We start from the raw sequence: 25,197 nt of genomic DNA, 5'->3' as shown, positions 1-25,197 counted from the left end.
TTCCAAATTTTTCTCTCACAGCGTCGGATGGATGAATGAAGGGCTTTGATGGTAGGCGCTACTATCGAGGGCCTGGGCTTGCTTGACTGGTATCTCCATCGAATAGATAATGAAGACAGTCATACATGCATGATGCGTGCGCTACTAAGACCCATTGTTTGCTTGCCGTGACGCAAAAAATGCTATTCGATGATTCTCTCCATGCTGTAATGTGGGTAAGGTACCTTAGGTTACTGTACATGAATACGAGGATATCATATCCAGCTATCTATCTACGGACTATCTATCTTGTCAGAACCCCTATCCACCCATTCATCCATTCATCCATCCCGTCCCAACTCCCAACTCCCATCCGCAGAAATACTATGCTTATGTCTATGCACATATGCCTATACCCAGCTACCCTTTAACAAAGACTTCCTCCCTATCCAGCTCAACCAACTAAAGCAAATGATTTCCCCACCTCGCCCCAGACCCCGTCGTAAACAGCGCATCCCCCGCAAACTGGCCCCTGAACACCGTGCTATCCCCCGGCGCAGGGCTATTCCCCCTACTCCCCACATTACTCAAGACTCTCGCCATGGGTCTCGTGCTGGGACTCATCGTGCCCATTCTCGGGCTGTGCGGGACGCTGGTGCCTCTGGTGCTTCGGCGGCCGTTCATCAGCGTTCGGAGCTCTTCGGATTTCTTCTCGAGCTCCCTCTCCATCTCGGCTTTTTCCGTCTCGAGCTCGTCGATCCGGGATAGGTGCTGCTTGATCTCTTCTGAGGCTTGGATCTCGTGGATGCGGACGGCGTTCTCGGAGGCTTTGCGCTGGGCTGTGGCGAGCTCGGATTTCAGGTCGTTGATCTCGTTCGCGGCTTCGGCGGCGGCGGAAGAGGCTTGTTGGTAGTTGGTCCGCATGTATTCGAGGTCGTTTTGCATGCTGGCGATACGCTTCTCGAGGCGTTTATTCTCCTCTCGAGCGGTATTCAGCTCGCCTTTCAGGGTGTTCAGTTCGGCAATCTCGGGTATGGCAGACGTGGAGAGAGCTTCGCGCGCAGCTGAAAGTTCAGCATCACCAGTCGCTTTCTCCTCCTTAAGTTTAGTGAGCTCAGCTACACGTGAATCGTACCGCTGTCGCAGTGTCTTTTCCCGAGAGAGGGATTCGTTCATTTCGTGCTCAAACCGGCCGCGCTCGTTGAGTGCTTCTTGATACTTCGGCTGGATGTCTTGAATGCTCTTCTCAAGACCTTGGCATCTGCTCTCGAGCTTCTGATTCTGTTGATATAATTCCGCCTCTGATGCGTCTCTATCTTTTAACTCGATCTCGAGGTCGTTAATCTTTGAAGTTGTTAGAGCTGGGCATTGAAGTGAATACTGCGAGGGTCGTTACCTTCTTGATGAGTGACGACACTAAATTTGGTTCATCGTTTTCTGAAGCCTCTGGCTTTCTAAGGTTCTCCTCTGCCTCTGCTATTTTGAGACTTGGCTTGCTGTTTGCCAGATTTCGGATCGCATCATCGATACGAGAAGGATCTATGTTACCGCTGTGCTCGCCGCCGACTGGAGTGAGCCGTTGACGCTTCGGGGATGCGATATCTTCAACAACCTGTGATAGTTCAGAAAAGTATACAATTAGATAGAGAAAGCACTACCTACCAGTGATCTCTTGAATGAGGGTTGGAAGACTTCAGCTGATGACGATGTATCATATGACTGTGTTGTTGATCCAGAAGGCTGTAATCCTGCTGACTGAGTTTCTGCAGTTGCCTCTAGATCGAGTTCGACTTCCTCCATGTCAGGCATTGGTAATAGAGGCCATAATCCATCTGTCGTCTCCCCAATTGCGAAGGCCGCAACAGCTTTCCCGGCGGCTGGGGGACCGACATAGTCGGGGGGGAGCACTGCAATTTCATGCCGCAATTGTAACAAGGAACTGACCAATGCCGCTCTACGATCCAACGGGTCCATCCGTTTATCGAAGCATAAATCAAGGTGTTCAATTGAACGTATGACGACGAGACGGACCAGAGGCGCCAGGCTGTTAGGGTTCGTCGGGTTAACTCGCAATTTTCTTGAGTCTTGTTCCTTCTCAAAAGTTGAATCAAAAGCGATAACTATGGAAGCAGGCTCAAGCTCGAGATTAAGCTTATAGAAGTCGCTAGGTAACAAGGTAATTTTCATTGGGTCTCGTGCGGTATCATTGATGAAATCAGGCTGGTCTGGACGACGGTAAAAGTATCCTTGATGTTGAAAAAGAGCTTCAAGAATATTTACCATTCTTCCCGGGCGAGCTACGATAGCAACGTGCTGATTGAACGATCGCAGTGCGTCTAAGAAGTCAACCAGGAAAGTGCATTTGGTGCTGATTTTCTCTGCCCATGCCGCTTGTATATGGGGAGGTTCCATTTCCTGTGATGATAAGTCCGACCGAATTAGGTCCTGATGATCACATAGCTTTTTCAAACGATCGATCATAGAATCGATCTCATTAACCAAAGTATCATCTATCTCCACATCGCTGAGAAAAGCCTTTTGTTGACGCCGGAAGTTGGTGATCTCTACATCATAAATATCCCTTGTAATAGCATTAAGGGGGAGTGGCACCGCATACTCATTTTGCCCCAGCGGTAGCATTCGCAAGCCTTTAGGGCTTGGTTGGATCTCCGGAGAACTCCTTGAAGAGGATTCGGCAGGCAGAGGCATTTCTGTAGCCGTCTTTCGCAATGGGAGCGTTTGACTTGCGACAGGGGGTTGTGTGGATGGGGTCGCCGACGCTGCCCTAGCTTCAGCTTGTCTGGCAAGCGCATTGGCAGCTGCAGTTGCCCGAGCCCGCTTGAGCATTTCCGAGACGCTCATCGAGTCATCCATACTTGAATCCGCCATCTTGGAGCCTGACGAGGGTGTAGGCCTTCTGGGAAGATTACTTCCGTAAGTATCTGGGAGCTCTAGAACGCCTGACGATGGCGGTGACGGTCTCGGTGGGAGAGGAGACGAGCTGATGTCTTCTGGTCTCTCAATGCTGGCTATCACTCCTTCTGGAAGTTCCACGGCTGATTGGGGACGCTCTGTAGGATTAGAGCCCGCCCCTGATAAACCTCGTGACAGACTATGCTCCCGGGATATCTGGTCCTGCGTCTGAACTTGCGAAGGACTATTAAGAGACTCTGGTAGTACAGTGGCCGTTTGACTTGGTAAAACCTCTGCCGAAGACAGCGGAGGAGGCGACCTGATTTGTGCTGCTTGCCAAGTTGCCTCGAAACTAGATACTGATGGTTCGGCTGGCGGGAATGGCTGGCTTCGCGGTGGGGCTCGCGAATCGCGTTCTTCAATTGACGAAGATTGTACGTCGCGGTGGCGATCTTGGTGTTCAGATGTATTGGAACTATTTTAAAAACGTGAGCACCATACTCTGGAATCTCAATTACCTGCTTGGAGATCGGTGGAAAGGAGAGGAGGAAAGAATGAGAACTGCCATTCCCCCGGTAATTCACCGATTTAAGCGACAAGGCAACTAGAGCTTCGAACGTACCTTTGAATCACGTGATCACGCGCAGCCTGACTACTGGAGGATTCTTCGAAATTAGGAAAAGGTATCTGCGTCTGAAACTGCAGAGGCGAATCTGTATCAACTTCTGACTGAGATTCCTGATGAGATTCCACTTGCTCTAATCCCCGAGCTGGCTCTGCTGACCGCGTTCCTGGAACTTGAGCAACTGATGAAGCGGACTGGGACGACGTGATTGGGGGTTCTGAGAAAGCAGAACCGGGAATTCCTGGTCTAGCAACTAATCCGACAGATTGAGAGGAACCGTCCGCAGTTCCTTCAGACTTATCAGTCTTTTGCGGCTGAGTAGGTTGGTCTGATTCTCCAGACGTACCAGATTCCTGCCCCCCACTAGATGGTGCTTTTGTGCCTGAAGCAGGCTCGCTCGACGTTACTTCAGAGTCGCTCACTGGTGGATGTGATCTGGAGCGATGATTTACTTGTACAGGATGTCGGTCTCTGATACTACCAGAATCCCCGGAAATATTAGAGAATCCGGACTGCGTTTCCTGGAACGGGTCAAGCTCCGACTGGGTATTAGTTCCGCTGTCTGGTTGTGTCGTTACCCCAGTCTTTGAAACTGCGGTTTGCGAGGGTGACTCTGTAAGCTCCTGAGAATCTGGAATGACAGGTGCGGGCTCGTCCCAGAGAAATGGTCTGCGAGTTGCCGTATGAAGCTTGTGTTGCGATTGCGATGTGGGATAAACTTGGCTTTGAGCGGGCTGGGTTATCTGAGAGGGTTGAGAATTTGTAGCAAGTATTGCGTAGGCGTCTCGGTCAAAAGCTTCACCAAGTCCTGGCACCACTACCGAAACGTTCCCACTTCTATTGCTCAACTGCTCTTCTTCCTCGTAGCTATCCTTGATCTCTTTAACTATACCCTGCGAGTCGACTGTCTCCTGTGACACGGATTGAAATCTTGCGGTCTCTGCTGTACCTGCTCGCCGAGGTTTCGGGGTTTGATTTGGAGCGGTCGAATCCGGAGGATAACTTATTTTCCGCCGTTTTGCAGAGCGTATAGGCTGGCTGTCGCTATCAGATGTAGGAGACTGTTTTTGACTCCTATCTGCGAGCTTGGCTTGTCTCTCCCTTTCCTCGGCTTTTCTCTTTTTCTTCTCAGCTCGTCTGTCCCTTTTCCTGGCTTGTTTCTCTCTTTTCCACTTCTTGTACTCCCAATCCGCGATCGCCTCTTGCTTTACGTTATCATACGGCTCCTGAAAGAAGGAAATCATTAACGACATGTCCTCACTACTGCAAGTTGTGGAGGGGAAATAACTCCATACCCAGGTTGGCGCGTAAGATTCCCCAGTTTCTGCGTTATCCTCCCAATCTATCAGGAAGAAGATCTGCTCATCCACCTTCTTTTCTGCAAGTATATCCTTCACCAAATAGTATTCACTAGATGTTTCCTCCTTGCGCCGTCTTTTTTTCTGGGGGGTTCTTGGGGGCGGTGACTCTGCGAAAGACTTGCGATTCGGTTGCCTCGGCCTGGTGCGACGGGAACGTTCAGAGCTTGTTGGTTCCATTAGTATAAATGTGTCGTGGTTTAGATGCCATTGTCAAAACGAGTTACTGCGAGGGCAAAGAGTAAGTAGAAGGTAAAAGGAGGATGAAGATGGAGAAGGAAGTGGGATACCTCTCAGTTTTCTAGCGAAGGGCGGGTGATTAATTGTTAAGTTGAAGTGAATTTATTATCCTCGTCCTTGTTGATGTTGATGTTGTTGATACAGTGATAGCAAGAGCTGGTATTATTTCATGGTGGAACCAGTTTACCTTAGTCATGGGTCGTTCCGGTTACCGTAGCGGACAAAGGGGTGGTGTAGATCTCAGGACACACATATACACTTTCATTTACTTTCATTTACTTCCTCTTAATTACTTTATCTGCCTCCTCTGCTTTGTTGATCTCCTCTCCTGTTAACCATCTTACTTATTTTTGGTAGTTGGGTTGGAAGTTGGTAGCTTTATAACTGGCTTCCTCTAGCCCTCTGGTTCACTTCCCCTCCCCTTTTCATGCACTGCAAGTATACTACGTAGCAATCCATATTGGCACTGTGAAATAGTCGAATTGATGCTCTATCTACGATACCTTGCATCATGGACTTATGCTGTTTGCGCCCGACTCCCAATATCAGCTTCGCCACCCCAGAACATGCTCACGACGGAAGTTAACCCTCCTTCCCAATGCCTTTATCAACTCCATAACCTTTGTCCGCATTCGCCCTGTTTAGCTTCGTCATAGCTACTGAATCTAGAGCACCGTACCACTCCTTCATAGAAACAATATGATTTTTCTCGCTAGGGCCATACTCCACAGGCGGTCCACGTACTTGCGCCTCATCCTCGCCATTCTTGAAAACAGCCCAGCTGCTAGCCTCATTGGATTCGGAACGGAGGGCAAATCCCCTATTCTTGATCGCAATAACTTGGAAGTTTCGAAGTAAAATACCATCGCCGGCATCAATAACAGGCAAAGCTTCCTTGTAGGGTCGGTATATCTGAACCTCCGTGACAACGCTAGGAGCGATCGTTGGGTCGGTGATGTTGAAGGTTATCTGGTAATGCCGTGGCCCACCTTTGGCCCGTTGCGGTTCTGCCGGAGTCGTCGTCGCTATTGCCAAAACGTCGAGCTTTTTAAGGAGATTATATCGAAGCACTTTCAGGGCAGTAAATTCGCTGAGATCGTTTCGTAGAGCTCGAGTGAGGCGTAACTTGAGATCGGTGACAGGTGTTCTCGGAAGATCATCATGTTGCTTCCGGGGGGAGTCCAAAGCTGATAGTGCCATTTCGATACTCGCATCATGTCCCGTCGGCGTGGTTTGATTATCCAGGATAATTGGCGACCAATCCTCTTTCTGTCTACTCCCAGGCTCTCCTTCAGTGTGAGGATTGTCCGGTGTGCGCGGGCGCACGATCTCTGCTATCTCAGGTGCTGATCCAGACGACTTCCCAATGCGTTGACTTCTCCTGGGACTGAATCGAATGGTCTTCTCAGGATCTTCGATGCGATTGTCGAAACCCGATATAGTTAGCTCATTTTGCTCACCGCGGGGTGGGCTCGGAGTATGCGCTTCAATAACCGCGACATCTGCTACCTGTTCACTCTGTGGGCCCTCGACTTCTCCGTCGATCCTGTTTTTGGACGTCTCCACAGTGATGGTTTCAGTCTCAAGGCTCTCGGTTTCTTTTGTTTCCATAGGCTTGTCTAATACTGTTTTTTGCTCTTCGAGGATGGGGTTGACCTCGTTCTCCAGGTTCGGATCAACGTGCATTGCCGTTGTGGAACCTTCCGACGAATCTGCAGAGGGTGGTAAGCCTGATGAGAAAGACGAATCTCGTTGGGATTCTTTCAACTGTGATAACTGCGTATCATCAGGAGTTGGAAGTTGGACATCGTCTTGCGCCAAGACTTGATCCCGTGGAGTAGCCACGTCTTGATTCGGCTCAAATGTAGAAGTTGTAGCAGGAGGGTTCGTGGTTCCATCATTGGGTAAGACATGGTGAGAGACCTCTGCTCGAGTTTCATCGTTGGCACCATCCAGATTGAATATTCTGGAAAACAGCGACGGCTGCTCTCCAGGGGTTGACTCTCCCCCTGCATTTTCCACGCCTTGGGTAGCTCCATGCTTGGCCGGATTTTGCTCAATTGGGACCGTGGAGTCATCGTCGTGGGGTGGCGTCCGACTCATATTCTCACTATCCGGAACATTGTTATCTTCTTTTTGAGCTTCTGAGACTTTAGCATTATCCTCGGGCAGCTCGTCCTCTTCCATTTGCTCCGGCTCAGATATCTGAGGCGCCTCCGTTGACTTACCAGCCTCAGACTGGTCAAGAAACTCTCCATCCACGGGCGACGCCTTAGAGGGAGCGATTTCGGCCTCCTCGTTACCTACTGTTCTCCCTGTATGTCCGCTTCCATAGCCTGAACTTCTTTCGGATTCTTCGTCTATCTCATCCTCCATCTCAACATGCCCATCATCATCATGATCGACAATGGAAGGGGCATCCTCCTCATCTTCTGCAGAAGATTCTCTTGTGAAGCGTTGTGGGGCGATAGTCTGCAATTCGGACCGCTGTGCATAGGGCACATCATCGGTAGAGTCCATTCCTTCCTCAGCACTACTCTTATCCGATTCGCTTTCTTCATCCTCCTCAGAGGAATGGTCTTCGGCTTCAGGTTGTTGTACAGGGGGCATAGGGGGCTGAGAAGTTGAAATGGTAGGTTTCGGTGTAGTTGCCCCCCCGTCGTCTTCATCGTCGGAGGAGAGCAGATCTATGACCACGGGTGCTGTTTGTACCGGGGGTCTGGACTGAGCTTCGTCAACATCCATTTCTTCGTCATAGCTTTCCTCATCCTCATCCTCATCATCGTATTCTTCTTCGTGATAGCGATCTTGATAGTTATCATCTCCAGAATAGTATTCATCATAGACTTCTTCTGCGCCAACTGAAGCATCTTCATCGTCCATATGTGTTTCATCATAAGTGTATGGACCGCGAGCAGATTCGTCTTGCATTGTAGCTTCTTCTTCCAGTGAACTCTCAACGGAGCTTTCATTGCCCTCCTCATCGACCGAATCTTCATTTGCATCCTGTCCCTCTCCTTCGTCTTCGTCTTCCGTTAGATCCACCACCGCAGACTGTGAACTTTGGGATTGTGGCATGGTAGAAGATTGAGGATGTGGGATTTCATCAACAGCATGTCTCTTCATGTCGTCAGGTTCTGGCAAGTCCGGATAAGCGACAGTTGCAGAACCAAGCGCCCAGGAGCTGTTAGCAGACTGGCCATGTAATCCATCATCCAATTCAGGATAGTGTTGATAGCGAGGCGCCTCAGACTGCGAAAACGTAAAACCGCCGGTCTCATGTTGCTCTGGCTCTTCTTCGTTTTCATCACCATCATCTTCTTCCTCTAAACGCTCAGATTGCTCTTCTCTGGTCTCATTCGCATCTTTATAGGAGGACTCAGAATGACTTAACTGAGCATTTACAGTCATCCAATGGCCATCTTGATTCTCAGAAGGGAATTGGCCCCCGTGACCCGAGTTTTCTCCTTCGTTCATAGCAGTTTCTGGATGTTGGAAGGTTTGGAGTTCGGGAGGGTGTTGTTCACTTTCACCGTGACCGCCCACATAGACAGCCTCGTGCTCATCCCCGGAATGATGAGTTGGCTCTTGTTCATGTAGAGCTCCAAAGCTACCGACGGTTGGCGCCGATTCCCGGATTCCATCACCACTTTGTGTGAAGAGACCGGAATTAGATGTGACGAGTGGCGAGACCAAAGGTAGTGCATCAGAAGAGAAGGATTTGAGTTGAGGTGAAAGGGGTGCCTGAGAAGACTCTATTTCTTGCATTTGGTCCTGCTGTGAAGAACTAACCTTATTCGAGTCAAGGGATGCCTGTATCGCTGGCGGTGACATCGCACCATTACGACTTGGCGACGAACGAGCTTCGTACTGAAGATGTGCTGCATCCTCGGCAATAAGAGCCTCATCACTCCTTGATGTCATGTCTCCATCTGTGACTTGTCTTGAGGAATCGGCCGGTACCTCTGCGGCATCCCCAGCCTGAAGCCCGGTGGTCTGCCTGCCCTCGTCAGCCGTCAACGGTGCGGCGGCAGGTTCTGACGATGTCCGGACAGATTCTTCGTCTGGTTCGGGGCTCGGAGATCGACTGCTATACCTCCACACCGAACTCAATCTGGTCCTCTTTCTTCCCTTTCCAGGTATGGTCCCGTCCTCCTCTGCGAATGGATCATAGCCTGTGTCGAAAAGGGAACCATAGGATGTTCTTGCACGTTTAATAAATGCAGGAGATGACCACTCGTCCCCATTTCTCAAGACCACGTCAGGCTGAGCCGAAGTATGATTGGGATAGAAAGCCGCAGGGGGAGATATCGGCGATTCGGGCGAGGGAATTCTCTCCGAGATAGAAGGCGCTGGCTCTGGCTCTGGTGTGGGATGATCAATATCAATTAACTCGTGTTTCTCGGATCCTTCCTGTCTAAACTGTATCTCTCATATTAGAAGGGGACCCTTCCCAGAATCGCTTGGGTACAGACCTGGAGGAGTAGCCTCTCTGTAAACTTCAACTCGAACTCCACTCCACGACCGGGTGCTAAATCCGCAGTTTCATCAGGTAGCCATTCCACACCATCCAAGCAGAGCACCACCTCATCCCCACTAGCGATACCAGCTTTCGCGACGACTTTCGCACTGGACCCTGCGAACTGGACGCGCACCTGGCCCTTAGAACGGCGCAACCGAAAATCAGGCTCTGCCAGGAGGAAGGCCACGGAGCCTGTGGCGGAGCTGTACGGCCATGAAAGTGTTACTATCGCCCTAACAGATCTCGACGACGGCGCATCGAGCGTGGGAGTGAGCTGTGCAATTGGAATGTGGGAGGTCGATTCTAGCAGCGCCGGTGCGCCAGGCGTGGCTGCGCCGGCCATTGGGAGATTGCGTGGGCTACCTTCTGTGGCAAATTCGACCGACCATAGCCCTCGGGGGGGGTTGCGCGTCGGGTTCGTATCTTCAGAACGGGTTGGAGGTAGATGGACGCGTCGAAGAATGCGAACGCATTTGAAGGTCTAGTTCCGAGTTTCAATGCAGATTGTAGGTCGTAAATGATGGTGAAGGCGGTGGCCGACGGCAGTTTCTCTTCCCCTTGTAATCATCGGCTCGCTTATCGCTGGCCTTCCACGTAGAGTACCCCTATCTACATCTGTCTACCAGATGCTGCACGTTCAGCTACAGAGTAGTCCGTGGTCAATTTGGACAATGAGATAGCATCAACTGTTTTTGGATTGCTAAGTACATGATCTCTCTGTATCTACAACAGAGACCATCGCAATGAAGGATCATTGTGACGAAGTCTCCCCCGAACATTTATGGTGTGCCGTTGCCCGACATATGGTCTGTCGAGCTATGCTGATTGCACTGTGTCGAGTCTCAAAGAGCCTCCATGATATCTCTACTCCTGTACTATACGACCGTGTATGACTAGATTGATGTTCCTTTCCCGGATTCTAGCGTTTCATTGGTTTCAAAAGACTCCTATCTTGAGTTTACTGGACACCTCCATATTGGAAAACGTGTTCCCATCGATCCAGCAGACCGCTGTGACCAGAGATTGAGGTCATGAGAGTATGTCTCTTCAAAAAAATGATCAATTTGACTTCCTCTACGTTTGCGCCCATTTAAAGCATTTCTGGTACTATATGACCGGGGGTCTAGGGCCTCGAGGTTCCACTCTTCCGCGACTTTGCAGACAACCCAGACAGAGACATCGACGAGGCGACACCTCAGAGAATGAAGACGGGCAGCCAGGACAGGAGGAAGATGGAATATGTAGCCCTCCTCCGACTCTTATCAAGACTTGGGCCTCTCATCCTTTCCAGCTCAGATGGGGATTTGATGAAATTCAATTGGTCGACCTCCCCCCCCCCAAAAATCCTTCCCCCCTCTTCAGAAACCTCCGAAAGCTAGGCCTTTACAGATTAGAATGTGATATTTGGGGAGGCAATGCTGACGATATTGCTGGGGACCAACGCAATCTTATCATATCATGTATCAAGTACTGCTGATACATGCCAATTAACATGAAATTGATGTGGAATGTCCTGGAGAACCGTGACCACTTCACATCACGGACACACCCCGGAAGCACATACAGCCCCTTCCTTGGTTCTCCTCCCCAAACACTGACCATGGACCGGGCAAAAGAGGCCCGCAAATGGAAGTGGTCCCCAGCCTTCATGTCGAGAAGTATTACGGAGGACCGTTTTGGGATTATAGAACAGATAAACCTTCCCTACCAGGTATCGACTTGTCGCTTTGAGAGTGACTAGTATATGTCTTTTGTAACAGCACAGCAGTTGTTGTAAAGAAATCGATTACCATCTTAGTGAAATACTAAGAGATACTCACGTGCCAGAAAGATCACGAGGCAGAGCGGCTTTCTTGATATAAGGTCGGCAGGTAATATAAGCTTCTATCACATATCTAGGTCTATGGCCCCGTAACCTGTGGGTATCACAGCAACAATCAGTAAGGAGTTCAACGCTGTCCCACACGCTCCCTCGCTTTCCGTGTGAAGCATCACAGATCAGACTTTGCCAATTTCTCACTTCAGGCTCAACCAGTACCGCGCAGAGCACGACGGCTGAATCATATTACCAGAGTTGAGTTTTCCTCATGCAATTGCAAGGACAGAGAGGTATGTATTTGCTCACATCGCGTGCATAACAGTAGGCAACATACTCAGCAGAAGTATATAGTCTCATATATCATGTATCATGTATCATCATGTCCCCATCTTCAGGTCATCATCGTGTCATGGTAGCCGCACAAGGGGCCCTCGTGACGATGGTTTTATAGTGGATGTACGATCTCGACCACGCATCGGAATCGCCAGCTGAGTAGAGGAGGTCGAGCTGTCGAAGATTTGAGTATCATGGAGGTCTTGCTGTTGAAGAGAGAAGACGCGAAGGGAAAAGATTCTGCAGCATTTATATTAGGCGAGCCAGGTAAGCGAGATGGCCGCCTCAGGCACAAGCCCTTAGCTACGGCGCGGCAAATACCGTTTTTCGCCCCGCCGCTCTAAAAGGGTAAACGTACCTTTACTGTGCTACTTCACGTATTTCTATTCTATCCTTACCAACGAACAGCCGCCGCAAATCCTCCCTCAGATCCCAATACCCCACCATCCTGCGATCTTCCCGACATCTAACGCTCCAGATCTTTTCTACTTACCCGTACATAATAAGCACCTCGATTTGGACCCTGCCGTGACTCTTCCCAGCGCCACTCAGACCACCCGGCTAGAATCAATCCCTTGACCGCGAGCTCTCAAACCTCACCGGCCACCCAGCAGCCCTGCACGCTCGCAGCTTGGGGCGCTCTTATCTGTTGCCCGAAAAGCGTTCCCTCCGCGCGGAATGGATAATTTATGGACTCGCCGTTCGAAGTAAGCTTGGCCTGTCCCCGCGCCAGGCGCGCACCAGGTAAAGGTAGACTGCCTCAGCTAACGAATCGTGCTACAGCTCCGGCAAACTCTCCCTCTCAACGGGGACAGCAGCCACGACGAACGGTGCTGCTCCTGCCAATGACCATCCCACGAGAGGCTATACACTGGGCAGGAGACATGGCGACAGCTCGTCGCACGGCACTAAAACCCCTTTCAATCTTGTATCCCCTTCGACATCCTCCATCTCCTCGCCCTCCGCCGCCGCATCGAGTGCATTCGGTCTGGGATCAGGCGCTTTTGCTTCCTTTGGCTCCTCGAAGACACCCAAGACACCCGGAGGCGCTCTGGACTTCGGAAGTATAGTCGGGATGTCTTCTTCGAAGACCCCGAACGCTGAGAAGCAAAACAAAGACCTGGCCTCCAAACCGTCCAAGTCCTCTCTGGCAGGCTCTAAGAGCTCCACACCTCCCCCAGTACATGCCTTACGGTACAGCTGGGTATTTTGGTTCCGCCCGCCGATCTCGAAATCCAACGGCTTTGTGGAGTATGAAAAAACCCTGCACCAGATTGCCTGTGTCGATAATGTGGAGGACTTCTTTTCTGTATATACACATCTGAAGCGCCCTTCGACGTTACCACTAGTGTCCGACTACCACCTTTTCAAAAAGGGCATCCGTCCAATCTGGGAGGATGACGACAATAAGAAGGGCGGCAAGTGGATCGTGCGATTGAAGAAGGGCGTATTAGATCGGTACTGGGAGGAACTGGTCTTTGCGGTCATAGGAGATCAATTCGCAGAGGCTAGTGAGGACGTCTGTGGGATTGTTCTCAGTGTGCGTAATGGGGAGGATATTTTGAGCATCTGGACCCGCAACGATGGCGGAAGGGTTCTCAAGATCAGGTAGGTTGATGTCCAATGCGGGCAGAGAACATACCATACCAATACTAAGCGTGTTTTAGGGAGACGATGAAACGCATCCTGGCCTTCCCGCCGGACACAAAGGTTGAATGGAAGAGTCACGACGACAGCATTCAGCAACGCACGACCATCGACGACGCTCGGAAGGAGAAGTCTGGCCAACACAATAATCACCCTTCAGGGAATTCTCGCAACGGCAGCAAGGAGGACCACTCCTCTCTCTCCGACAAGAAGCAGGCTTCATGAAACCAAACCTCTTGCTACGGCTAAAGCAATTCTCGTCCACGCGACGTCATTCTTGTACAAGTATTGGGCTGCATTCATTGGTAAAAGCGACATGGTATTGGCTACTATTGTGAGCCTCTTCTCTTCTGGTCTAGCAACGGCGGGTTTTTGCACTGTACCATAGGTTGAAGAGCTTCTATTGTGGGTCTGCGCTATTCTTTACATAGCAGCATGTATAGCAGTCCCGTTATCCTTTCCCAGAGCTATTGATATCGCAGGTTAAAACAATGAATAGCTATTCATGTAGTACTAGAATAGGTACAAAACGCGCCAGAGTACTAGAAGTGATGATCATTGGCTGTCTTTCAAACGCGGTATCTTCCATCTCCTTATTCAGATCTTGCCTTCATTCACACCTCTCAAACTCCCGTGTGGACAACTAAGCCGACAAGTCTAGCTATCCATAGACTCCTGAGGGTACTCGGCGCTGTATGCCTCGGAAAGATATGGGCCATGATATTTTCAAGGTTGGATGCCAGGTGGTATTAACCAGATGTACCTGATTTACTTTCTCATTGTTACAACTCTCCAAGCCGAAGTATCAGCTTCTGTTCTGCGCGAACTCGCTCCAAAATAAAAATACGAACGTAAACTTTTCACGGATGTAGAATATCTATCTGTTGGTGGCTTATCAGAAGGAAAGCTGAGAAATGTCTCGAGACTTGCGAATAAAGGATTCGAGGAACGAATGATCTCTTGTGGTCTAGTACCGGATGGATTGAGCTATTGCAGCCTTCCATTGTTCCATCGTGATGAAGGGAGTCCGAAACTGCCTCTTTATGGTACGGGTGAGGCTTGTCATGGTTATCAATCGAAGGATATCTTGCTTCTATGTCTGTCCAAGTTACCTAACAAGCAAGATTTTCCATTCCGGGTATACAGATCTGATGATTCTCGGGGCTATCCGTACGCCTAGGAAAGAGAGGCCTGACGCACAGAAGAGAGGAATCAAGAAATGTATTGTAGCAGGAGTCTGGAGGCTTAGATAATAATGGAATGTTTACCCGATTACTTATTACAGTATTTAGGTGCCTGTGTATAGCGTCTAATAATAGTCCAGCGGGTTTTACCCAAGCCAACTCTGGGGCGTTGCGGGGCCGATGCGGAGCTCCCTGCACTGATATGTGTGTTATACACCGCAACGATAATGATGATAATGATGATAACGGTGATAATACAGGAGTGATTACTGCCTGACAATACAGAACAAAAGACAACCACCAAGACGAGTGATACGATTCTTGAACAATGAACAACCACCTCCCCCGTCTCAAGGGTCCTGTTGCGTAGGAGGCACAACTAACCCTCAGCCACTAACCGAGAAACAGGCTCAGCGTACCAGCCTTCCCAATAGCCATGCGAAAGCCTGCTGAGCTGGAACTCATTGTTATTATTGTCTTCCTCTCTTCCTTTCTCTCTCTCTCTTCCTCTCTCCTCACCAACCATTCCCTCCTCCTACTACGGAGAGAGTTGTGCTTGCTCTTCTTCCCTTTCATCCTGTTCTTCGCCGTCTTTTCCTTTCTGCTTCTCCCTTCTCCTCCTAAGATCCCTCCGAGCTCTCCCTGCACAAGCTAAGGGACGTCCCCTCGTTTTGCCCAATACCGGTTACACGTCCCTGTAAGTCTTCCCTGTCATTCGCGGGTATGTGCCGCCAACGTGTGCTTGCGCTGACCGGCTGTGGGGAAGCTTCCAAGCTGCTTCTTATAGACCTGCCAGACCTCTGCTCTCCTCCCTCCATCGTCTCTCGCCTTACATCATACTCTCTATACCTCTACGAAAGAAGGCGAAGGCTTTCCGAAACTGCTTCCTTGCCTTGAATTTGCGAATCTTCTTGTCGCCCCCACGCAATTCTACATCTTAAGCCAAGACCTCCGCAGTTGACGCCCGCGCCGCACCACCTCCAATCCCATTCACGCTCCCCAACCACCTGTCTTCTTCAGACCGCCACCGCCGCCGCGCGAGAGGAGACACAATGTCAGGAGGGAAGAGAGATGTTCGGAATCACTATCTCTTCGAGGTAGCCACTGAGGTCGCCAACCGAGGTACGTGGCTTGAGAGCCTTTTGAGCACGCAGAACTGATGCGGCCAAAGTTGGGGGGATCTACTCCGTCCTCAAGTCCAAGGCACCCGTCACTACCGCCGAATATGGGGACCGGTATACCCTCATCGGGCCTCTGAATAGGCAATCGGTAGGTCGCAGATGCTCACGATGCCCCAGGGCCCCCAGGGCCCAATAGCTGATGATGATAGGCCGCTGTCGAGGTCGAAACTCTGACCCCAACCAATCCCCAGCTTGCCGCCACTATCGAGGCTATGGAAGAGCGAGGGATTAGCATGATATACGGTCGCTGGTTGATTGAGGGAGCTCCACGTGTGTTGTTGATTGACACGAAGACCGCATACCGATTCCTGGATGAGTGGAAGGCAGACTTGTGGAACACAGCTGCCATCCCTTCTCCCGCTGGAGATGCCGAGACCAATGAAGCCATTGTCTTTGGCTACCTGGTAGCCTGGTTCCTCGGAGAGGTGGGTAACCTTGGCCGCCCCCCTGGAGATTCCCTTAGCTAATGTGCCCCAGTTTGTCGCCCACGAGAAAGAACGTGCGGTCATCGCACACTTCCACGAGTGGCTATCTGGTGTCGCCCTGCCATTGTGTAAGAAGCGTCGCATCGATGTCACGACGATATTCACTACGCATGCCACCCTTCTCGGGCGGTACCTCTGCGCCGGATCCGTCGATTTCTACAATAATCTACAATACTTTGATGTGGATGCGGAGGCCGGGAATCGGGGGATTTACCACCGGTATTGCATTGAGAGAGCGGCCACACACGCCGCCGATGTCTTTACAACCGTTTCCCATATCACTGCATACGAGAGCGAGCACCTTCTGAAGCGCAAGCCTGATGGTGTTCTACCCAACGGTCTCAATGTCACCAAGTTCTCAGCCATGCACGAGTTCCAAAACCTGCATCAACAGGCGAAGGAAAAGATTCATGACTTTGTACGTGGGCACTTCTACGGACACAATGACTTCGACCCGGGGAACACGCTCTACTTCTTCACGGCCGGACGATACGAATACCGGAATAAGGGTGTCGACATGTTCATCGAGTCGTTGGCACGTCTGAACCATCGTCTCAAGTCTTCTGGCTCTAAGATGACAGTTGTCGCCTTCATCATCATGCCAGCTCAAACTCACTCCTTGACTGTGGAGGCTCTGAAAGGGCAGGCAGTTATCAAATCTTTGCGGGATACCGTTGATGTTATCGAGCGCGGGGTTGGAAAGCGAATCTTCGAGCGAGCTCTCAGGTGGCATGATGGAGACCCAATGCCGGATGACAAGGACCTCATCAGCAGCCAGGATCGAGTTTTGCTCCGGAGGCGGTTGTTCGCCATGAAAAGACATGGTCTGCCCCCGATCGTCACCCACAACATGGCAAACGATGCCGAGGATCCAATTTTGAACCAAATCAGACGGGTCCAGCTATTCAATCACCCCTCTGACCGCGTAAAGATTGTCTTCCACCCCGAATTCTTGAACTCCGCGAACCCTGTCCTTCCCATGGATTACGACGAGTTTGTCCGAGGTACCCATCTGGGCGTCTTCCCATCCTACTACGAGCCGTGGGGGTACACTCCAGCCGAGTGTACCGTGATGGGTGTTCCTAGCATCACAACGAACCTGTCAGGTTTCGGTTGCTATATGGATGAGCTGATTGAGAATTCTACCGACTACGGGATCTACATCGTGGACCGCCGCATGAAGGGCGTCGACGACTCTGTCAACCAACTGACCTCCTTCATGTTCGATTTTGCTGGCAAGTCAAGACGTCAACGGATCAACCAAAGAAACCGCACAGAACGTCTCAGCGATCTCCTTGATTGGAAACGCATGGGTCTGGAATACGTGAAAGCTCGCCAACTCGCCCTGCGAAGAGCCTATCCAGCATCATTCGAGGGCCAGGATGCCGACTATGATTTCATCCCAGGGGTGGAACAGAAGATCTCTCGCCCCTTCTCCGTGCCAGGGTCCCCGAAAGATAGGAGCGGGATGATGACTCCGGGTGACTTCGCGAGCCTGCAAGAAGGTCGTGAAGGTCTGAGCACAGAGGATTACGTGGCATGGAAGTTACCGTGAGTGAAGGAATAATTCGAATAACGAGGATGATACTAATCATCCCTATCATAGTGAGGAAGAGGATCCTGATGAGTACCCGTTCCCTCTGACGCTGAGGACCAAGCGATCCACGGGTCCAACCAGCCCGGCTGGCGGGGTGATCACGAATGGAAGCTGATGAAAGACAGAGTATGGTTTGAGAGCCAAATTTATGAGGGAATTAGAGAAGCCGTAGAGGGAGAAGAAGAGTGGTTCGAATCCTGGAGTGGGGAGACGCAAGAGTAGGAATATGACGAGGGAAGAGATGCAAGAGGCTCGAGAGGGCGGAAACTGATGAAAACCAACTATGTACCAAGGTTTTCTATTTGTCTGTGCTTTGCGTTCATTGTTCTGCGTGGCATACATTTCTCTTACCCTGCATCGAAACTGCCTCCTGCTTGCTTTCCGCTAGTCGATTTTGGTTTGGATCATTGCGTGCATCAGCAGGTTACGGATACCATTCATAGCTGCATCCTTGTAAATCAAATATTTGCTAAGTCCAAAGCAGGAGCTCTACTTCAATTGGGATGGGGGGCCCAATTGCGCAGGACAGACGTCCAAAGTTTGTCTAGTGACATTATACAGCAGTACATGATGGTGAGCAGAATTATCCTTGAGCGGTAAGAGATATCAAGTGGGCTGAAAAGAGACAAAAGAGAGGCCGTTGAATATGTTGCGCTATTCAACTAATTCATACCCAATATACCGATTTGTGGTATATCCAGAACTCAGAGGGAAATCAACACTGTCTTTATCTCGGTCCAGGCGTCCAACGCGTGTGGACCTAATTCTCTGCCTTCCCCGCTACTTTTCCAACCCCCGAAAGGCATATCCATAGCGACCATGGGGCTTGTAGTATTCACAGCCACGGTCCCAGCCTCGAAGCCTTTAGCCACGCGAAGGGCGCGTGAGATATCTTTCGTATACACGCTTGCGTAGAGACCGAACTCCGTGTCGTTGGCCCAGCGGAGGACTTCCTCTTCCGATTCGAAGACGCTGAGGCATTGAACGGGCCCGAAGATCTCCTCCTTTATCGCCCGACTGTTCTCATCCGCGTTGAGGATCACCGTGGGCTGGATGTAATAGCCCACATCACCGTCCCTGTCGCCGCCAGTGAGAATCTGATATCCGGCTTCCTTGGCCTCTTTCAGGTGGCCCATGATGGAATCAAACTGCAACTTATCTACCTGCGGTCCTCGGACCGTGGCAGGAGACAGCGGGTCATTCCCAGCCGTGTTACTACCTTTCAATTCAATCTCCCTAACCAGACGTTTTGAAAACTCATCCGCGATAGACGATTGCACATAGACGCGCGAAGAAGCTATGCACATCTGACCGGAAAGGGTCACGATCGAAGCCGCCGCAGCCGGGATGGCCTTCTCTAGATCCGCATCCTCGAAGATGATCAAGGGGCTCTTCCCGCCCAACTCCAGCGAGACCTTTTTCAGGTTCGAATCCGCGGCTGCCTTCTTGATTGCTCGCCCCGTGCGCACCGACCCCGTGAAGGCGACCTTACGGATTTGCATGTGCGAAGCTATGGCGGCGCCGCACACGGGTCCCATCCCGCTCAGGATATTAACGATCCCCGGGGGGAAGCCGGCTTCTTGGATGAGCCGCGCGAGCAGAAGACCTGTTAGTGGTGCTTTCTCTGACGTCTTGACAACGACGGCGTTCCCGGCGATGAGGCATGGGGCGAGCTTGACCATCAGGGTCGAGATGGGTGCGTTCCATGGGATTATCAGGCCGCAGACACCGAAGGGCTGGCGGAGTGTCAGATTGACAAAGCCGGGGGTATTTAGAGATGATTCTCCTTGTACGTCGGCTGCCTTGCCAGCGTAATATCGAAGAAGTCTCGCTGCGCCGAACCCATCCACTTTCTAAACGTTAGACTGAGCTCATCCTCCTCCTCTTCATCATCGTAAAGCCAGCCTCCCATCCGCAATCCCCCGAACCCCTACCAAACAAACAGAAACAGAAACAGAAAACAGACACTCACGATATTGAGACACCGGCCTCCCCATACTCACAGCCTCCAACCTCGCGAGTTCCGAATTCGCACCCTCCAGCAGCGTAGCCAATTTGAAGAACAGCTGCGCGCGATCCCACGCGCCCTTCGCGGACCAAGCCGGAAACGCCGCCTGCGCTGCCGCGACGGCCAGATCTACATCGACGGCTTCCGCCTCGTAGACCGAAGCCGTGAGCTTCTCGGTGGCGGGGTTGATGACGGGGAATTTCTTGCCGGTTTGTGAGGGGATGAAGGAGCCGTTGATGAAGAGTCGGGTTTCGATGCTGGTGGGGGGCCCTTGGGAAGAGGTGCTGGATGTGGACATTTTTGATATGATGTGATGTGATGTGATGTGATGGATGAGGGATGGGGAATTAAGTTATAAAAGTTAAAAGATTGGAGGATGATAGGAGCTCACAATGAGAGCTTTTGTTAGATGTTTTATACAGCTAGAAGACATCGTGCGGGGTAGCTATATGTGATCAGGATTCTGATCCTATACAATGTAAGCAAGCAAACATACGTATATCCCTATATAAACTCAAATACTACAGCAAGTAACGCACTCTGAGCCTAATGTAGCATTCACACACGATTCTTATCGTTATCTTCTAGGCTCCGGTCGTTCGTGATGTTTCGAGGCGGTGTGATAAGCTGACGTTGTACTGTAAGCACTAGGAAAGCGAACGTACGTAAAGGAGGGTTAATAGATGGGGAAAAGGGGGGGGGGGGGGTATACTAGCGCTCGCTTAACGACAACCCCCTTGAACAGACAGTCTTGCGTACGTACAAAGATCGTCGGGTTTAGAATCTGGGCCAGTTGAAATAGGGAGTCTCTTAATCAGATAAGGTATGCTTGCGGCTCGGTTACAGAGGTGATAGGTGCTTTAACTGGATTATTCCCTTTCTTTGTCTATTTTGTTTTGTGAAGTTTGTGGATGGATAGTGTTGAATTGGATTGGATTGAATTGAATTCCATGATTATCATATGATGAAATGTAAAAGATGCCAGATTTATTACATAGAAATCAGAGTATCCCCTATTCCCTGAAATCCTCTTTTTTTTCCCTATGTGGTTTTTCTTTTCCTTTGACAGGCGACTCATCACCAGGATGCGCACGCTCGCCTACTTGCTTCCCCTGAGACCGGGGAATTAAGAAGGAAGGGGTTCGAAGTTCTCATTCCTCATCAGAATCCCGTAGCTGTCTCCCAACCCATTCAAAAAGCCCTCCATATCGCTTCTCTTTGTCCTCCTGTCCGCTGTCCCCCCGCCTTTCTCGAGCAGGCGGCGGGGGCCCCGAGATATCAAATTGGTACTCCATCACATCGTTAGATGCCCGGCGCTTTTGTTCTTCAGCAGTCTTTGACTCCCCGGCGATCTTCTGGCGCCGCTCCATCAGTTCTTCCCGGACTTTTCGTAACGAGTGGACTCTCTGTAGGCGCTCCTGCATTCGGGATTGTTGTGCCTCGTGCGTCTGCATCTCCGTCCCGAGCTGTGTCTGTACCTCTGCCAGCTGCTGATCGAGGCGGAATATTGAGCAGGTGGGACAATGGCACCAGGCATTCGGATCGTGCGGTTCGGGCATCTCGCCCGCGTCGTTGTCTCGGTCCGCTTGGCACCAGTGGCAATAACATCCCTCTCTTGATTCGTGGGGTGAGAAGTCATGGCGGATTCTGTAGCCGGACTTGGCTGGATGTTCGTCGTTGTTGGTGATGGTGTATCCGAGGTCCTGGTGCTCAGCGACGAGAAGCTCAACGTTGATTGGGTTGAGGAAATCCGCGGCTGCGCTCTGGAAAGCCTGATCAGTGAGTAATTCATTCTCTGCGGAGCACAGCTGTGCGGTCTGGGATGAGAATGAATGGGTGGGCTCCTGGATTGTGACAAAGTGCTGCGAAACGCTTCCAAGGATAATAAGATCAGGTGAGGATGTGCGGGAACTCGAGGGGTTGGATGATTCTACCTCACTCCCTTCAAAGGGGTTGTAAATCCCACCACTTTCTTGCTCCCCAGCACTCCTATATCCACCCCGCATCTCCGTCGTAGTTTTAGACTTTGGCGATATGGAGGATCTTGGTGCACATCCCTCAGATCCGCGACGCCGTTCAGTGAATGGATTTCGAAAACCCTGACCGCTGGAATCGAGATCGAAAATGCGTTGAGCCCGGCGATATTTCCTGAGAAGCGTGAAATATTCAAAGTATTCTTCGGTGCCGGGAACGAGATGGGATGGTGCTCTAGGCAGGCACGGTGTCTCTGGTTCTGGTTCCTTCAGGTTCTCTGGATTGGCTATCCATTCTTTATACCAGGCTTTGATGTCTTCTGCGTTTGGAGTTTCATTGCGTTCACGTTCTCCCTGATTACTTTCGTGTGTTAGAGACTGGAAGTTGTCTCGCTCTTCGAGTAGCATTTCATCATCATCATCATCATCATCCTTGCTGGCTTCTTTTCTTTTTCTTTTCCGTTCAGTTAGGGGTCCAGAAAATCGATATTGGGTGCGCCACTCGGCAAGAGCATTTCTGTTGTCGAGGTTGTCATCTAACAAGTCATCCGAGTAGTCGTCCGTGCTGCAAAAGCTCGTGCTATAATCGCTATCGCTGTCGTATTCAAGGAGAGAGATGGTAGGATGCTCGGCTGCGGAACTATCCTGCATGCTAGAGGACATCTTGGGTTTTAAGGGACAAGGCCGATCTTACGCGCGTGAATTGATGTTTGGTCTTTTCTTGTGCTGTAGAGCTGCTCGAGAGATATTCTTAAGTAAAGATAAGAGAGATATTAGTACGAGAAGCTGAAGATTTAAGTAAAGTAACTGCGCAAGCGACAGGTGAAGGAAATAAATGTGTATCAGTGACTGGGCACTGTCGAGGACTTGAAAGTTGAGGTCTAAAACAATGGAACAAGGTAAGGTAAGGAAGAGTGAAAGAAAAGGATGAAGTTGGACAATGGCGAGAGTATTGTTCCTCGACATTCTTTCTTATCGAGATACCCAAAACTTCTTTGTATGTTTCGTTAGACCACCTCACTCTGCGAGAATCACGCTGATATAATCTCAAAAATAATCTTCAGATATGTAGACGTGAACTACGCGAAATGAAACATGCGGCCTTGATCAACCGATAAAGATATCTTTCTTGATGCTGATACTCGAGCACTGTGCAGGAATATGAGACCAACGCATGTTCAGACAAGAGCAATAGTTGAGCACAATGTCTGACTGTAGAGATGGAACAAAGAGCGCCTAGCAAGTATCGACCAGGACAATGAGAATTTATCCAAAACGAATAAGGTTTTTTGAGAAGTATTCAGAGTATTCAATTAATGGTTTCGGATTGTAAAGAATAGTTGACGACCAGAACCAAAATCGACCCTTCTGGAATCCCTTACCTTGGATTAACTGGCCATGACACTTTCCATCCACGGGTATACCGACGAATTTGCCATCGGATATCCCATGTGTAGTGCGTTGCTGAAGAATCTAATAGGTTATCAGAGAAGGAAGTCCTCTTCAAATATATGAATAGAGCGTACCTCGCCTCTTTTGGAGTCCCGTATTCGAAAAGCAGCATCGAGTCCTCAACTGGCATGAGGCCATCCTCAGTTCCCTGTGACAGCTATTAGCACCAGTCGACACATTTCCGCCTGTCGTTGCTTACATTGATAAGCAGAAGCCTTGTTGATGGCTTCTCCATAATGCCAGTCTCTAGCAGAGAGAATTTCTTCTGCGCACCGGCTATGAATTCCTCAGCTGTGGCATAACCATGTTTCATGGCCATCGCGGGCCAAAGGCTAGCATGGAATTAGCACTCGATAACGGGATTTGGTAGATTCTTGACCGAAGCTTACGAAAACGGATATTCATGGCCATCAGCCTTCTCCATCCAATCCCTACCAAAGAAGAGGTGGGTTGCGGCGCCCTGTGCGACAGCACCCTTCAGGCTCTCTTTATGCGTGTGTGCAATCCTCACAGCATAATAGCCACCGCAACTCAGTCCCCACACCATCACACGCTTCATATCAAAAGTGCCTTGATTTCCCATCCAATCTAGCACACTCGTCCAGAGGCGGTCCGGGCTATTTGGGTCACTGGGATCAGCTGGGCAATCGGCCGTTCCAGGAATTTCTGCAATAACACAAGCCCATCCGCGGGCGATGAATTCATCGCTTCGCTGGGTGTTATCTGGCCGGTAACCATCCAGACCTGTGATTAAGAGCACGACAGGAAATTTTCCGCCGTCTTGGGCCCCTTTCTCAGGAAGACGCACGTAGACAGGGATTGTGCCTCGATCAGCACCCTCCCGGGAAGTATGTGGGATCATCACTTCTCTCACAGGAGCGGGCCACTTGCTCGCAGCTTTCATGTATACATCCTTCTGTGCCTGCCATGCCTTCCACTTCGTCGCCGAGCTTACTTCCGGGAAGCTGGTGATGTATGGGAAGCGAGAGATACGATACAAGCATGCGGCTCGAAGATACAATTCTGACGCTCGCGTTAGATCATTGGCAGAGGCAGCTTCGTCTCCTTGGCGCGTCAAGCTTTCTGCCATCGGGAAGAATGCTTCTGTGTAAGCATCGCCGTATCCATCGTTTATATTATTCTTCGAGCTTGTTAGAATGATTGGGTGCTTCCGTGATTCCACTACCTTAGGGCTGAAGCCTTACTGAGATCAGATGTTCAAATACGGGTTCAAAATCCTCGAATTTACCATCGTGGAAAGGATAGACACTTTTCGTACACTAAAATCTCCAATCAGGGCTGTTACATGTAGTGTAACTGTGATACAATCTCATCGAGCAACGGTACTTACGGGAAATTTCCATTTCGTGTCCCACAGCGCCTTGATTCCATCGTGGTGCGGCATCCTCTGCTCGAACTTGTCGCCAAGAATCCATCTTTTGGCGCTGGCCGTCGTTGTTATAGACATTTTGATATTTCTCGAGAACTCGCCGTTAGATTGTCACAGCTTCCTTGGATCAGAATAGAATAGGAGAATAAAACACTTTGGGTTGAAGAGCAGCCAGACATTTATTCGCCGCAGCTCTTATCCAATACAAAATCCTGGGATTGGTAAGAATAACCATCGGACTCTTGTCTTGCATTCGGCTGTCGGACGTCCGTGAAGTCGCCCACTCGGGATGTAATATAAGGTAAGTGTAGATCTCAAATGCCGCTTCTACCGATAGAAGCATTAGGTAGAATGAAAGTATTGTGCAATGCAAGCAGAAGCCAAAAGAGGAGGGGTCAAGAGGAAGCTGTCAGCGGAGCCATCTATCCGTCATACTGTACCCCTGGATCTGGATCATCCGCGTCACGACTTTGTCTCTAGACTCTAGAGAC

The 25,197-nt window shown here is 50.3% G+C and overlaps 7 protein-coding genes across 7 annotated transcripts; 2 read left to right on the top strand and 5 right to left on the bottom strand.

Moving 5' to 3' along the window:
• Positions 1 to 314: 314 nt before the first annotated feature.
• Positions 315 to 5,237, bottom strand: M430DRAFT_33812 (hypothetical protein). The gene is made up of 6 exons (XM_024866434.1): positions 5,166 to 5,237; positions 4,813 to 5,101; positions 3,515 to 4,743; positions 1,642 to 3,367; positions 1,376 to 1,591; positions 315 to 1,323 (listed from the first exon to the last, which is right to left on the bottom strand). The coding sequence occupies exons 2-6, from the start codon at positions 5,053 to 5,055 to the stop codon at positions 442 to 444; spliced, it is 4,296 nt and encodes a 1,431-aa protein (XP_024723320.1). The 5' UTR covers positions 5,056 to 5,101; positions 5,166 to 5,237; the 3' UTR covers positions 315 to 441.
• A 460-nt stretch (positions 5,238 to 5,697) lies between these two features.
• Positions 5,698 to 9,980, bottom strand: M430DRAFT_17199 (hypothetical protein; the record flags this gene model as incomplete). Its single annotated transcript, XM_024863622.1, has 2 exons — positions 5,698 to 9,537; positions 9,591 to 9,980. 2 exons carry the CDS (start codon positions 9,978 to 9,980, stop codon positions 5,698 to 5,700), a joined length of 4,230 nt encoding a protein of 1,409 aa, XP_024723319.1.
• Positions 9,981 to 12,183: 2,203 nt separating this feature from the next.
• On the top strand, positions 12,184 to 14,001 carry M430DRAFT_40463 (hypothetical protein). Its single transcript, XM_024867396.1, has 3 exons — positions 12,184 to 12,496; positions 12,573 to 13,397; positions 13,457 to 14,001. Exons 1-3 carry the CDS (start codon positions 12,468 to 12,470, stop codon positions 13,659 to 13,661), a joined length of 1,059 nt encoding a protein of 352 aa, XP_024723318.1. The 5' UTR covers positions 12,184 to 12,467; the 3' UTR covers positions 13,662 to 14,001.
• A 1,507-nt stretch (positions 14,002 to 15,508) lies between these two features.
• On the top strand, positions 15,509 to 18,263 carry M430DRAFT_215408 (glycosyltransferase family 3 protein). The gene is made up of 5 exons (XM_024864532.1): positions 15,509 to 15,742; positions 15,792 to 15,889; positions 15,951 to 16,226; positions 16,279 to 17,837; positions 17,893 to 18,263. The coding sequence occupies exons 1-5, from the start codon at positions 15,673 to 15,675 to the stop codon at positions 17,996 to 17,998; spliced, it is 2,109 nt and encodes a 702-aa protein (XP_024723317.1). The 5' UTR covers positions 15,509 to 15,672; the 3' UTR covers positions 17,999 to 18,263.
• Positions 18,264 to 18,587: 324 nt separating this feature from the next.
• On the bottom strand, positions 18,588 to 20,189 carry M430DRAFT_97231 (hypothetical protein; the record flags this gene model as incomplete). The annotated part of the gene is made up of 2 exons (XM_024870018.1): positions 18,588 to 19,714; positions 19,823 to 20,189. The coding sequence occupies 2 exons, from the start codon at positions 20,187 to 20,189 to the stop codon at positions 18,588 to 18,590; spliced, it is 1,494 nt and encodes a 497-aa protein (XP_024723316.1).
• Positions 20,190 to 21,042: 853 nt separating this feature from the next.
• On the bottom strand, positions 21,043 to 22,527 carry M430DRAFT_26191 (hypothetical protein; the record flags this gene model as incomplete). The annotated part of the gene is made up of 1 exon (XM_024865358.1): positions 21,043 to 22,527. The coding sequence occupies one exon, from the start codon at positions 22,525 to 22,527 to the stop codon at positions 21,043 to 21,045; it is 1,485 nt and encodes a 494-aa protein (XP_024723315.1).
• A 408-nt stretch (positions 22,528 to 22,935) lies between these two features.
• M430DRAFT_136032 (hypothetical protein) lies at positions 22,936 to 24,882 on the bottom strand. Its single transcript, XM_024862439.1, has 6 exons — positions 24,668 to 24,882; positions 24,522 to 24,596; positions 23,706 to 24,457; positions 23,516 to 23,648; positions 23,391 to 23,464; positions 22,936 to 23,337 (listed from the first exon to the last, which is right to left on the bottom strand). Exons 1-6 carry the CDS (start codon positions 24,782 to 24,784, stop codon positions 23,253 to 23,255), a joined length of 1,236 nt encoding a protein of 411 aa, XP_024723314.1. The 5' UTR covers positions 24,785 to 24,882; the 3' UTR covers positions 22,936 to 23,252.
• Between the last annotated feature and the right edge of the window lie 315 nt (positions 24,883 to 25,197).

Source organism: Amorphotheca resinae (assembly GCF_003019875.1).
Source record: "Amorphotheca resinae ATCC 22711 unplaced genomic scaffold M430scaffold_3, whole genome shotgun sequence".
Classification (NCBI taxonomy): Eukaryota; Fungi; Ascomycota; class Leotiomycetes; order Helotiales; family Amorphothecaceae; genus Amorphotheca; species Amorphotheca resinae.
The sequence above is the reverse complement of the archived record's forward strand: the minus strand, read 5'-3'. Positions and strand labels throughout refer to the sequence as shown.

Excerpts from the sequence above, each read along its gene's own strand:
- M430DRAFT_33812 (XM_024866434.1), bottom strand. The coding sequence starts at position 5,055 with ATGGAACCAACAAGCTCTGAACGTTCCCGTCGCACCAGGCCGAGGCAA. Across the intron at positions 3,368-3,514 it reads CGTGATCACGTGATTCAAAG|TTCCAATACATCTGAACACC; the intron begins GTACGTTCGAAG and ends TTTTTAAAATAG. Across the intron at positions 1,592-1,641 it reads CCTCATTCAAGAGATCACTG|GTTGTTGAAGATATCGCATC; the intron begins GTAGGTAGTGCT and ends GAACTATCACAG.
- M430DRAFT_40463 (XM_024867396.1), top strand. The coding sequence starts at position 12,468 with ATGGATAATTTATGGACTCGCCGTTCGAA. Across the intron at positions 12,497-12,572 it reads TTATGGACTCGCCGTTCGAA|CTCCGGCAAACTCTCCCTCT; the intron begins GTAAGCTTGGCC and ends ATCGTGCTACAG. Across the intron at positions 13,398-13,456 it reads GGAAGGGTTCTCAAGATCAG|GGAGACGATGAAACGCATCC; the intron begins GTAGGTTGATGT and ends AGCGTGTTTTAG.
- M430DRAFT_215408 (XM_024864532.1), top strand. The coding sequence starts at position 15,673 with ATGTCAGGAGGGAAGAGAGATGTTCGGAATCACTATCTCTTCGAGGTA. Across the intron at positions 15,890-15,950 it reads GGCCTCTGAATAGGCAATCG|GCCGCTGTCGAGGTCGAAAC; the intron begins GTAGGTCGCAGA and ends TGATGATGATAG. Across the intron at positions 17,838-17,892 it reads TACGTGGCATGGAAGTTACC|TGAGGAAGAGGATCCTGATG; the intron begins GTGAGTGAAGGA and ends TCCCTATCATAG.
- M430DRAFT_136032 (XM_024862439.1), bottom strand. The coding sequence starts at position 24,784 with ATGTCTATAACAACGACGGCCAGCGCCAAAAGATGGATTCTTGGCGAC. Across the intron at positions 24,597-24,667 it reads ACACGAAATGGAAATTTCCC|TGTACGAAAAGTGTCTATCC; the intron begins GTAAGTACCGTT and ends TGGAGATTTTAG. Across the intron at positions 23,465-23,515 it reads CAAGGCTTCTGCTTATCAAT|GGAACTGAGGATGGCCTCAT; the intron begins GTAAGCAACGAC and ends TAGCTGTCACAG.